The 13,247-nt window shown below is 51.0% G+C and overlaps 1 protein-coding gene across 1 annotated transcript; it reads right to left on the reverse strand.

Annotated features, from left to right (window-relative positions):
* Positions 1-7,625: 7,625 nt before the first annotated feature.
* LOC149749467 (double homeobox protein 4-like protein 4) lies at positions 7,626-12,868 on the reverse strand. The gene is made up of 5 exons (XM_089909942.1): positions 12,826-12,868; positions 10,939-11,093; positions 9,401-9,521; positions 8,840-8,994; positions 7,626-8,315 (listed from the first exon to the last, which is right to left on the reverse strand). The coding sequence occupies exons 1-5, from the start codon at positions 12,866-12,868 to the stop codon at positions 7,626-7,628; spliced, it is 1,164 nt and encodes a 387-aa protein (XP_089766068.1).
* Positions 12,869-13,247: the final 379 nt, after the last annotated feature.

Below are 13,247 nucleotides of genomic sequence, written 5' to 3' on the forward strand. Positions count from 1 at the left end.
CCACTGGCGATGAGAGCATGTGACCCTTTGTCCCACGGAACTGTGGCCGGAAGAGGCTGCGGGTTCTGGCATCTCTGAAGGGCTGCCAGGCTGGGCTGGAGCATGATGAACATCAACGGCTGGCCCACACCGAACCCATAGGTAGCCTCTGGCACAAGAAAGGAGGGGGAGAAAACAGGAGTGGCCACAGCAAAGGATTGCATGCTATCAGGTGCATGAGAGGGAGGATAACGGTGAGAGCTTCTATGGACAGTGGGCCGGGGACTTTGGGCCGACAGGGCAGTCACGGCTGATGTGGCATCAGGGCCTTTGGCTAAGGCATTCACAGGCCCAGTAGCGCTCTGCTTTGGGTGCCGAGCTCTTCGGTTCTGGAACCATATCTAGGGAGACATATGGGGTGACAGGAACTTTAGCAGCATGACAATCCAGATCGACTAGCTGCCGCCTCATCCCCGGCCCGCCGCATCCCGCCCCACCCTGCCCTGCCCTGATCTGACCTGCCCTCCAATCTGTCAGGCCCATGACAAGTACTGGTGGGCCTCATCTAAGGTCCATTTTACCTAGGCCTTACACCTTGGCTCTTGAAAACGTGGGAGGACGTCAGGGCAACACAGGACTCACACCACTCTCCGCACCCCTCCCCACCCCTGGATTTGAGGAGAGCCGGCATTGACCAGCTACAAACTCAGGTCCCTCCCTGGCTTCCCTGGACTTCCATTGCCCTCTCCTCTTCTGGAAACAGATGCCTTCAGATCAGCCCCCGTAGCGTATTCCTAAGATGAAGGGAACGTCCTCCCAATCCCCCGTCTCCAAGCCTACGTATATCCAGCAACATCCCGTCGCAATCGTTATCACTCCTTTCTCGTGGGAGAAGCCAAGTTCCACCCACTGGTGGAGAACTTACCTGGATTCGAGGTTCGGGAATTCCTGTCTGGTGAGCCAATTCTTCCCTGGCAGCAATAGATGGAAATCGATCCCTCTCAAAGGCTTGCACAAGGACCCTTGTTTGAGAAGGAGAGATGAAAGTCCTCTTTCGCCTGGCCTGTCTTCCCATGCTTCCTAAAGAAAAACACACAGAGAAGAGAGGACATTCAGGCCAATTTCAACACATTCACAGCAGATCCAGTGTGTGTTATGTAGGAAGCAGTATGTTATAGATCAAGATTGATACATCGATACACCTTTTTCAGTGCTATGTGAAAATGCCCCATGTGATGGAAGAAGGCATTTCTGCACATCGGGCATTTTCCAGGCCCAAAGATTCCAAGCCTTCCTGGGCATACATCTCCCCACCCTCTAAGAGGGGCATGATGCTCCTGGGTGGAACAGGAATGGGGCAAGAACCCAAGATATCATGGTTTCCTCTCTGAAGCGTTCTTGGCCTCCCATGGTCATCCACGTTCATAGACGATTCTGTCTCAGGGAGATGCTCTGGGGAAACGCTTATGGAATGCCGGGTACTTACCTTGAGTTAAAGCCTCAGGTGGTGGGGGCCACAGCGACTGTGACTGCCCTCCTTTGAAGGCATTCTCGGACGGCAATCGGCTCTGCTTTAGGCGTCTTCTTCGTTGGTTTTGAAACCAAACCTGGGTACAAAGAAAGAAAGCCTCGTCTTTCAATGCTTATGCACGTACTTCCAAGATCTATTGCAGAGATGCACCATAGAACAAACGCACCAGCCAGCCGGCCGGCCGGCCAGCCGGCCAGCAACAAGCCGACTGATGGAGACCCAGTATGGCCCGTCTGCCCCCAGTAGAAATATTTACGATTCAAAGGGACTGAAGTCTCACTAGCATGTAGAATGTAGACTCCGGCTTTTACCTCTGAAGAAGTGCACCAGATTCCAGAATACACAATCTGTGTCCGTGAAAATAATCTTTCCTCTTCGAGTCACCTTACTGGTGTCCAGAGTAATGATTTGTGACACAGGCGGAGACAATGCTTGCTTTCCCACAGTCAGAATGGGATGGATAGCTAACTCTCTCTGTCTCTCTCCCCGTCCTAGCCGTTCTCATCAAAACTACCATTTTCTCTGTGGGTCTTTTGGTCTCTGTCTACGATTCTCCGCATCTACCTGTTGATGTCTGTCTCTGTTGCGACCCGCCCGGCTGCCCAAGTGACTGCCTGCCTGCCTTCCCCTCTCTCTGTCTCTGTCCCAGGCTCTCAGGCTCAATCTCCTTTCCCTCATTTGGTCTCTTTGCCTCCCCTTTGGCATAGTCCATGCCCGATTCATGTTTCCCTGCCTCTCTTATGTCCCCACAGGCAGTACTGTCTCATAACAAGCAATCGTATCCATTAGCAAGTGCCCCCATGAAAACCACTCTTCTCATGCTGCCTGGGAACTACTCATTGACAGTTGCTTCTCAGGGACTACATGCCTCCATCACTTTTAGGTCAGGAGGCTCTTATGTACCCGCTCCCCATCTTCAGAATATGTGTCCTTGTCTTCAACAGTGAAGCATTGTGCATGCTACCTCATTCCCCGAGGCCGAACTTCAGTGTGGACCTGTGCTTGTGTGTGTGTGTGTGTGCATGTTTTTAGACATTTCTGATGGTGGTGTGTGGAAAATTGGACACCCTGAGAAAAAGTGTTCATAGGGAAAGTCAATCAGTCTTTGACGACGCTTTGTAAAGTTGCAGGCACGCTGTTCCTAACTTTGGTGACTCCTCTCCAAGCTACCCAGAGAGGGAAGTCTTCAGCACAGCTAGTTCCTCGGAGGCCAGCCATCAAGGAAACACCTCCTTGACACCACCAGGCTTTCCTGCTTCCTTGGCCCCTCGCTCTTTATACTTGACCACACATTTGAATGGACCTCTCGCCACACAGCTCAGTCTGGCCATGTTTTCTAAGGGAGCCACCTTCCTTGCCAAGATTCGAGTCCCTTCTGTCTGGAGCACCCCGGAGAGGAAAGCCCTAGAGCAAGGACTCCAACTGGAGTAGGGCGACTTGCGTCTGGACATGGACCCCGAGAGGGAAAATGGATCGAGAGACTCGGTTGTACCTGAATTCTGCTTTCTGGAATGTCCAGTTCTCGTGCCAGCCATTCTCTGGTCGTTATCCCGGGATAGGGGTTCTGTTGAAAGAGTGCTTGCAGGGTGTCCTTCTGACTCAGACTCAGAACAAGCCTCCTCCTTCGCGATGGTCTTGAGAGTCGGCCTGTGGGAGAGAAAAGGGGGAATGTGTCAGGGGAGAATCCATGGAGGTGCAAACAAATGGTGCTGGCCCAGCGCTGGTCCTTGTGCCATGAGAAAAATCTCTAAGCCAGGGGAAGACTCTGCATTTGGAACAACCGTGGATACAACCCTAAAGCCACGCTGAGTGGGACCCTGGGGGCTCAAGCTAAGCTGAGGGTCAAGGCTATGGGGATCACCTCACCATTCGCCAAGGATCCACAGGACGCAATGCAAACAGAAGGGGAAAGCCCTAGGAAAACAGGCTAACGTGACCAAAACGGGTGGAAGGATTTTCCACCTGTGGAGGCCTGGGACAGTCTTGATGGCTTCTACCAGATTTACCTCTAATCCTATGCTAATGATAGGAACCTGGCTTCTGAACTATCATTCGCACAACTTATCTGCACTTTCACTATTGGAAAGGAAAGTAGACGAAAGCCAAATGAAGCCAGACAAACACACAAGCCAACCCCCAACACAGAACACACTAGAGGATTGTTTAGAAAACCTATTTCTTTCAGCTATGACCAACGTGCTGCCCTGTCTGATGGCGCCAACCCACCCGAACACCCACAACAGCCCGGTACTCCTCAGAAGATGAGTTAACCTTTTAGTCACCGAGGTCATGGTGACTCGCCCCGTGTGCGTGCTATTCTTTCAGTTGGGCAGTTTGAAGGGCTGCCCCCCACCCCTTTCCTATTTGAGGTTGTGTATTTCTTGTAGCAAGGTAATGGATGGGTGTTTGTTTCCTGCATTCTAAGGTGGGAGCCGGGTGTGATGGCCAGGGAGGGTGTGATTTCAGGCACGTCCGGCACACCCTTGAGATCTTGAGTTTCCTGAAATCTCTCCAACTCTAGGTCAACGCCAACCCTTCTGCAAGGGCTACCTGCCCTAGCAGCTGGCAGCTGGTGACGTAGGGTTGTCTCCAGGTTTCCCTCTGGAAGGAGGCAAGACAAGGCAAGGGTTTTGGATCCCCAACGGGGACTCCCTTTAAAAGCGCCCTTCCTTCCTGCCAGCTCCAAGGAAAATATTTGGAAAGCACTCAAGGAGCGGACTTGTCACACTGCAGATTTTGGCTTTCCAGAGACTCCTGCAGTGCCTACCTTGGAGTCTAATGAAAGACAGTGCGAGTGCTCCTGGAATCTCTGTTTCCCAGGCTCTAGCTTTCAGTTGTTCTCAAAGAAAATCTCTCTTTGTCTCCTAATCTTAATGCATAGTGGATGTGGATTATTTCCATGGACACTGTGGAAGTTAACCAGTTCAAATAGAACACGCAACATAACAGAGCAAATCCGTAACAACAGCAAGAATAGAACATGCGAAACAAATTCAAAATCCGAAACACTGTCAATTGGAAAAGAGTGTCCGTTTAGTTGGGAACGTTATCAAATACTCGTGTTCCGTTCACTGCAACCACAGGCTGGGATTTTTAGTAGAGAAGCCATTGTCAGGCAACAGGGCTACCAAATTCCATGTGGATTTCAAGAAGGAAAACAAATGAAGCAGCAAACCAGAAATATGTACGTGAAATGCCCAAACCAAGGTGCATCCTTTTGCCCAAGTGATTCCAGAAACATGTCCCAGCATATCAGTCCATGCCATTTGGTGGTCGTTGGGAAACTTCAATCTTTGTGGTGATCAACCCTTGGGGTGGGGAGATGCATGAGTGTATTTGGATGATCCAAGCGCAGAGCCCAGATGCTGAGGGCAACGTACCTCTGGATGTGCTGTATGTGCCGGATGAGCTGGACAAATCCATGGTGGGAGACCCACAGGGATGGCACGGAAACTGCTGGCCAACTGTTCAGTTCTCAGAAGCTCAGGGTTTATAATGGATGAGGATGCCACGCCCCTATTTATGTAAATAGCCACGGATGGTGTGGAACCCTTCCTTGCCAATTGAGAACATGGAAGGAATCCCGTGAGGCAAGTGGGCGTTGGAATGGAAGGCCTGTTCGGAGGCTCCCGGGTCCCTTTGGAGCTGCCGCCCTAGATAGATATCCTTTTCCAGAATGCTTGGGGTCCAGTGCTCTCTCCTTTTCACACCTTTCCACATTCCACACATACTTTCCGTCTCCGTGGCATTCCCCACCTCTGAGTCCTTCACGCTTAAGTGTGTCACTGTACTTTCCCAAATGGAGAGAGAAGTTAGAGCCTAGTTTGTGTCGAGTACATATCCCACTTCCCTCATCACCACCAGGACATCATTGCCTCACACTCCTAAAGCATTTCCTTGGCTGGGGTTTGAGTTCCCGATAATTCACCTACTAATCTTGAGTGCTTATCTAGCGTCTACCCATGGTCCTCAGCAGTTTGGGACTTTTTCTGAGGTACCCTGAAACCCACCCCCTTGCTCACATGCCATGGAGGGACCAGAGAAAGGGGCATGCCACACGTGTATGTTTCACAAGAAAAGGAACTTCTTTTCACTGCTTATCCTTGGCGTACAAAAGACAAACTCGGTTTCACATTCAGTGGTAAACTGACATCTGTACCAAGAAGAAGAAGAAGAAGAAGGAGAAGGAGAAGAGGAAGGGGAAGGCGAAGGGGAAGGAGAGTGATATGTAGCACGTTACATGATGGATGATGACACAGCTGAGTTTGAAACGAAAGCTTTGGATTCCAAGTGCAGCCATGTCAATATTTTCGGTGCATTTGGGCTGCAGAGAATAGAAAAATTCAAAACAAACCAACAAGAAAACCCCACCCAGAAATAGAGCACCATGCCAAGTGTGTTCTTTGGCCACCATGGTTCTTTTGCCACCACGTAGATTAACATGAGGATAGTGAGCTTATTCAGAAACAGTTGGCAATCAGAGTAATTACACCAGCAATTCGTTAAAATGTGGCTTGTGTTTGTGTGTGTGTGTGTGTAGGGGTGTTTGTGTGATCTGTGTGTTTGATTTTCTGTACCCACTAAGGACGGTTGTCAGGTGGTACCCGTGGACGGATGTCACCGGGACCAGTAGGTGTCTGCAAGTCCCAGGAGGCCCAGGAGGATGTCCTGAGGAGGTGTATGTTCTGGTCCCTTGTCCTGAAGTGCCAGAGATCAGAGGGAGGCATGACCATCTTGTTGGATCAGGGTGGGTTTTCCAGAGTAGTTGGAAGTTTTGGCTGAGAAAATTAATCACTGAAACATGGGATTTGCTGGCTTCTCCCAGAAGGCACTGCCTGCCAGACCTGGATCACCTCCCTCCTGGACAATCCAGGTAGGATAAGCTTGCTTGGGAGAGCAGAAGCTGTGATGTGCATGGCAGCCAGGGAATCCTGAGAGGCCACAGGCGTGTTTATGCACAGTCCACCGCTGGCCTCCCTGTGGAGGTACCGCTGCCTGTCCCTGGGCTCCGAGGTTTCTCTGGAGCGGCCAGCATTGGACAACCAAGATAGTAAAGCCACAGCTCCTAGCTGTAGCTAGAGTCTGTGCAAGTCCTTCCACCCAGAAGCATCTCAGTGTTTCCCAGTACACTGTGACCCAGTGTTCCTCCCACCCTCTTTAGAGCACCAACTCTTCCATAAGCTGTCTCTTTCCACATCTCCAATCCTACTTGTCCTGAGGCTACCATGGCCAGATTCTTTCTCCAGAAGGCCTATGCCACCTGTGTGGCTCTTGAAATTGATGTTCCATTTCTGCCCAATGAAAACAAGGAGAGAAAGAGAGAAGGAGAGAGAGAGAGTGAGAGAGAGACAGAGAGACAGAGAGAGAGAGAGAGAAAGTGAGAGAGAAAGAGAGAGAGAAAGTGAGTGAGAGAGACAGAGACAGAGAGAGAAAGAGAGAGTGAGATGGAGAGAGATTATTTGCGTGCATAATACATTGGGCACAGTTGTTACTATGAACCCTGGCAATGAAAGTGTTTGCATAGTTCTGTCCTTGTGTGCAAAGGCGATGCCCTAGAGGAACCCTTTCATACCATGCACCCAGAAAGCAAGTGAAGGTTGTCACTGAGAGACTGTTTTCGTGATTCCACTAGGGTGTGTTTGTGGCTACTAGCTATGGGACTAGACAGGGGTATCTGGACCACATTCCAAGCTGTCCCACGTCAAGGGAGGGATTTCACCTCTCCGAGGAAATGCGGGAGAAATCAAAGCGACCAAAGCACAACCAAGAACTTGAACTGAGTGCCAAGATTTATTGATTGGATCAATGGAAAGTCACATACAAGGGGAAATCCAGTTCAGCATTGGATCCTCTTCGTTGTCATTGGAAGGTTTGAATTCCTTGAGGCTTCAGACAGGGTGTCCCTCTTGGTGCGCAAGCTTTGTGACAGTCCGTGTGGAGCATGGCATCCCTCCTGGCAACAACACAGTTGCTGTCAACAGTCAACTTGCCTTGTTACCCCTGCCAGACATTATCATGAGCGTTGCTTGTTCCTTCTTCTTTCTCTCCCCCATGGCTCTGCCTCCCAGGAAAGGAGGCTTGAAAGGGGCATGGGGGAAGGCCTTCCTTCCTCCCCCTAAACCTGTGGCACTGGGGAGCCTGGCAGTATGTCAAGCAGGGCCTTGAATTCTTCCTCGCTGAGGGGGGCTTCCAGGGTTGCTGCAAGTGCCTCTTCCTCTGTGTCCACATTCAGAAAAGGGTCTGCCGTGTCCAGAATGTCCACGTCTGACAACAGTTCGTCCAGGAAGCTTGAGGAGCCTGGAAGGGCTGAGTATTGGGGCTGTTGCTCCAGCTGGAGAGATGTCTCTTCACCTGAGCTTGCTTGCGGCTGCCAGGAGTGTGTCTCTGATGGTGCAGGTGGCCAGATGTCCCCCTGGGCAGGCTGCTCACTGGCGATGAGAGCATGTGACCCTTTGCCCCACGGAACTGTGGCCGGAAGAGGCTGCGGGTTCTGGCATCTCTGAAGGGCTGCCAGGCTGGGCTGGAGCATGATGAACATCAATGGCTGGTCCACACCGAACCCATAGGAAGCGTCTGGCACAAGAAAGGAGGGGGAGAAAACAGGAGTGGCCGCAGCAAAGGATTGCATGCTATCAGGTGCATGAGAGGGAGGATAACGGTGAGAGCTTCTATGGACAGTGGGCCGGGGACTTTGGGCCGACAGGGCAGTCACGGCTGATGTGGCATCAGGGCCTTTGGCTAAGGCATTCACAGGCCCAGTAGCGCTCTGCTTTGGGTGCCGAGCTCTTCGGTTCTGGAACCATATCTAGGGAGACATATGGGGTGACAGGAACTTTAGCAGCATGACAATCCAGATCGACTAGCTGCCGCCTCATCCCCGGCCCGCCGCATCCCGCCCCACCCTGCCCTGCCGTGATCTGACCTGCCCTCCAATCTGTCAGGCCCATGACAAGTACTGGTGGGCCTCATCTAAGGTCCATTTTACCTAGGGCTTACACCTTGGCTCTTGAAAACGCGGGAGGACGTCAGGGCAACACAGGACTCACACCACTCTCCGCACCCCTCCCCACCCCTGGATTTGAGGAGAGCCGGCATTGACCAGCTACAAACTCAGGTCCCTCCCTGGCTGCCCAGGACTTCCATTGCCCTCTCCTCTTCTGGAAACAGATGCCTTCAGATCAGCCCCCGTAGCGTATTCCTAAGATGAAGGGAACGTCCTCCCAATCCCCCGTCTCCAAGCCTACGTATATCCAGCAACATCCCGTCGCAATCGTTATCACTCCTTTCTCGTGGGAGAAGCCAAGTTCCACCCACTGGTGGAGAACTTACCTGGATTCGAGGTTCGGGAATTCCTGTCTGGTGAGCCAATTCTTCCCTGGCAGCAATAGATGGAAATCGATCCCTCTCAAAGGCTTGCACAAGGACCCTTGTTTGAGAAGGAGAGATGAAAGTCCTCTTTCGCCTGGCCTGTCTTCCCATGCTTCCTAAAGAAAAACACACAGAGAAGAGAGGACATTCAGGCCAATTTCAACACATTCACAGCAGATCCAGTGTGTGGTATGTAGGAAGCAGTATGTTATAGATCAAGATTGATACATCGATACACCTTATTCAGTGCTATGTGAAAACGCCCCATGTGATGGGAGAAGGCATTTCTGCACATCGGGCATTTTCCAGACCCAAAGATTCCAAGCCTTCCTGGGCATACATCTCCCCACCCTCTAAGAGGGGCATGATGCTCCTGGGTGGAACAGGAATGGGGCAAGAACCCAAGATATCATGGTTTCCTCTGTGAAGCGTTCTTGGCCTCCCATGGTCATCCACGTTTATAGACGATTCTGTCTCAGGGAGATGCTCTGGGGAAACGCTTATGGAATGCCGGGTACTTACCTCGAGTCAAAGCCTCAGGTGGTGGGGGCCACAGCGGCTGTGACTGCCCTCCTTTGAAGGCATTCTCCGACGGCAATCGGCTCTGCTTTAGGCATCTTCTTCGTTGGTTTTGAAACCAAACCTGGGTACAAAGAAAGAAAGCCTCGTCTTTCAATGCTTATGCACGTACTTCCAAGATCTATTGCAGGGATGCACCATAGAACAAACGCACCAGCCAGCCGGCCGGCCGGCCAGCCGGCCAGCAACAAGCCGACTGATGGAGACCCAGTATGGCCCGTCTGCCCCCAGTGGAAATATTTACGATTCAAAGGGACTGAAGTCTCACTAGCATGTAGAATGTAGACTCCGGCTTTTACCTCTGAAGAAGTGCACCAGATTCCAGAATACACAATCTGTGTCTGTGAAAATAATCTTTCCTCTTCGAGTCACCTTACTGGTGTCCAGAGTAATGATTTGTGACACAGGCGGAGACAATGCTTGCTTTCCCACAGTCAGAATGGGATGGGTAGCTAACTCTCTCTGTCTCTCTCCCCGCCCTAGCCGTTCTCATCAAAACTACCATTTTCTCTGTGGGTCTTTTGGTCTCTGTCTATGATTCTCCGCATCTACCTGTTGATGTCTGTCTCTGTTGTGACCCGCCCGGCTGCCCAAGTGACTGCCTGCCTGCCTTCCCCTCTCTCTGTCTCTGTCCCAGGCTCTCAGGTTCAATCTCCTTTCCCTCATTTGGTCTCTTTGCCTCCCCTTTGGCATAGTCCATGCCCGATTCATGTTTCCCTGCCTCTCTTATGTCCCCACAGGCAGTACTGTCTCATAACATGCAATCGTATCCATTAGCAAGTGCCCCCATGAAAACCACTCTTCTCATGCTGCCTGGGAACTACTCATTGACAGTTGCTTCTCAGGGACTACATGCCTCCATCACTTTTAGGTCAGGAGGCTCTTATGCACCCGCTCCCCATCTTCAGAATATATGTCCTTGTCTTCAACAGTGAAGCATTGTGCATGCTACCTCATTCCCCGAGGCCGAACTGCAGTGTGGACCTGTGCTTGTGTGCGTGTGTGTGTGCATGTTTTTAGACATTTCTGATGGTGGTGTGTGGAAAATTGGACACCCTGAGAAAAAGTGTTTGTAGGGAAAGTCAATCAGTCTTTGACGACGCTTTGTACGGTCGCAGGCACGCTGTTCCTAACTTTGGTGACTCCTCTCCAAGCTACCCAGAGAGGGAAGTCTTCAGCACAGCTAGTTCCTCGGAGGCCAGCCATCAAGGAAACACCTCCTTGACACCACCAGGCTTTCCTGCTTCCTTGGCCCCTCGCCCTTTATACTTGACCACACATTTGAATGGACCTCTCGCCACACAGCTCAGTCTGGCCATGTTTTCTAAAGGGAGCCACCTTCCTTGCCAAGATTCGAGCCCCTTCTGTCTGGAGCACCCCGAAGAGGAAAGCCCTGGAGCAAGGACTCCAACTGGAGTAGGGCGACTTGCGTCTGGACATGGACCCCAAGAGGGAAAATGGATCGAGAGACTCGGTTGTACCTGAATTCTGCTTTCTGGAATGTCCAGTTCTCGTGCCAGCCATTCTCTGGTCGTTATCCCGGGATAGGGGTTCTGTTGAAAGAGTGCTTGCAGGGTGTTCTTCTGACTCAGACTCAGAACAAGCCTCCTCCTTCGCGATGGTCTTGAGAGTCGGCCTGTGGGAGAGAAAAGGGGGAATGTGTCAGGGGAGAATCCATGGAGGTGCAAACAAATGGTGCCGGCCCAGCGCTGGTCCTTGTGCCATGAGAAAAATCTCTAAGCCAGGGGAAGACTCTGCATTTGGAACAACCGTGGATACACCCCAAAAGCCACGCTGAGTGGGACCCTGGGGGCTCAAGCTAAGCTGAGGGTCAAGGCTATGGGGATCACCTCACCATTCGCCAAGGATCCACAGGACGCAATGCAAACAGAAGGGGAAATCCCTAGGAAAACAGGCTAACGTGACCAAAACGGGTGGAAGGATTTTCCACCTGTGGAGGCCTGGGACAGTCTTGATGGCTTCTACCAGATTTACCTCTAATTCTATGCTAATGATAGGAACCTGGCTTCTGAACTATCATTCGCACAACTTATCTGCACTTTCACTATTGGAAAGGAAAGTAGACAAAAGCCAAATGAAGCCAGACAAACACACAAGCCAACCCCCAACACAGAACACACTAGAGGATTGTTTAGAAAACCTATTTCTTTCAGCTATGACCAACGCGCTGCCCTGTCTGATGGCGCCAACTCACCCGCACACACACAACAGCCCGGTACTCCTCAGAAGATGAGTTTCCCTTTTAGTCACCGAGGTCATGATGACTCACCCCGTGTGCATGCTATTCTTTCAGTTGGGCAGTTTGAAGGGCTGCCCCCCACCCCTTTCCTATTTGAGGTTGTGTATTTCTTGTAGCAAGGTAATGGATGGGTGTTTGTTTCTTGCATTCTAAGGTGGGAGCCGGGTGTGATGGCCAGAGAGGGTGTGATTTCAGGCACGTCCGGCACACCCTTGAGATCTTGAGTTTCCTGAAATCTCTCCAACTCTAGGTCAATGCCAACCCTTCTGCAAGGGCTACCTGCCCTAGCAGCTGGCAGCTGGTGATGTAGGGTTGTCTCCAGGTTTCCCTCTGGAAGGATGCAAGACAAGGCAAGGTTTTGGATCCCCAACGGGGACTCCCTTTAAAAGCGCCCTTCCTTCCTGCCAGCTCCAAGGAAAATATTTGGTAAGCACTCAAGGAGCGGACTTGTCACACTACAGATTTTGGCTTTCCAGAGACTCCTGCAGTGCCTACCTTGGAGTCTAATGAAAGAGAGTGCGAGTGCTCCTGGAATCTCTGTTTCCCAGGCTCTAGCTTTCAGTTGTTCTCAAAGAAAATCTCTCTTTGTCTCCTAATCTTAATGCATAGTGGATGTGGATTATTTCCATGGACACTGTGGAAGTTAACCAGTTCAAATAGAACACGCAACATAACAGAGCAAATCCGTAACAACAGCAAGAATAGAACATGCGAAACAAATTCAAAATCCGAAACACTGTCAATTGGAAAAGAGTGTCCGTTTAGTTGGGAACGTTATCAAATACTCGTGTTCCGTTCACTGCAACCACAGGCTGGGATTTTTAGTAGAGAAGCCATTGTCAGGCAACAGGGCTACAAAATTCCATGTGGATTTCAAGAAGGAAAACAAATGAAGCAGCAAACCAGAAATATGTACGTGAAATGCCCAAACCAAGGTGCATCCTTTTGCCCAAGTGATTCCAGAAACATGTCCCAGCATATCAGTCCATGCCATTTGACGGTCGTTGGGAAACTTCAATCTTTGTGGTGATCAACCCTTGGGGTGGGGAGATGCATGAGTGTATTTGGATGATCCAACCGCAGAGCCCAGATGCTGAGGGCAACGTACCTCTGGACGTGCTGTATGTGCCGGATGAGCTGGACGAATCCATGGTGGGAGACCCACAGGGATGGCACGGAAACTGCTGGCCAACTGTTCAGTTCTCAGAAGCTCAGGGTTTATAATGGATGAGGATGCCACGCCCCTATTTATGTAAATAGCCACAGATGGTGTGGAACCCTTCCTTGCCAATTGAGAACATGGAAGGAATCCCGTGAGGCAAGTGGGCGTTGGAATGGAAGGCCTGTTAGGAGGCTCCCGGGTCCCTTTGAAGCTGCCGCCCTCGATAGATATCCTTTTCCAGAATGCTTGGGGTCCAGTGCTCTCTCCTTTTCACACCTTTCCACATTCCACACATACTTTCCGTCTCCGTGGCATTCCCCACCTCTGAGTCCTTCACGCTTAAGTGTGTCACTGTACTTTCCCAAATG

Source organism: Delphinapterus leucas, chromosome 4 (genome assembly GCF_059928025.1).
Source record: "Delphinapterus leucas isolate spDelLeu-1000000601 "Yukka" chromosome 4, BTC_Dleu_Yukka2, whole genome shotgun sequence".
Classification (NCBI taxonomy): Eukaryota; Metazoa; Chordata; class Mammalia; order Artiodactyla; family Monodontidae; genus Delphinapterus; species Delphinapterus leucas.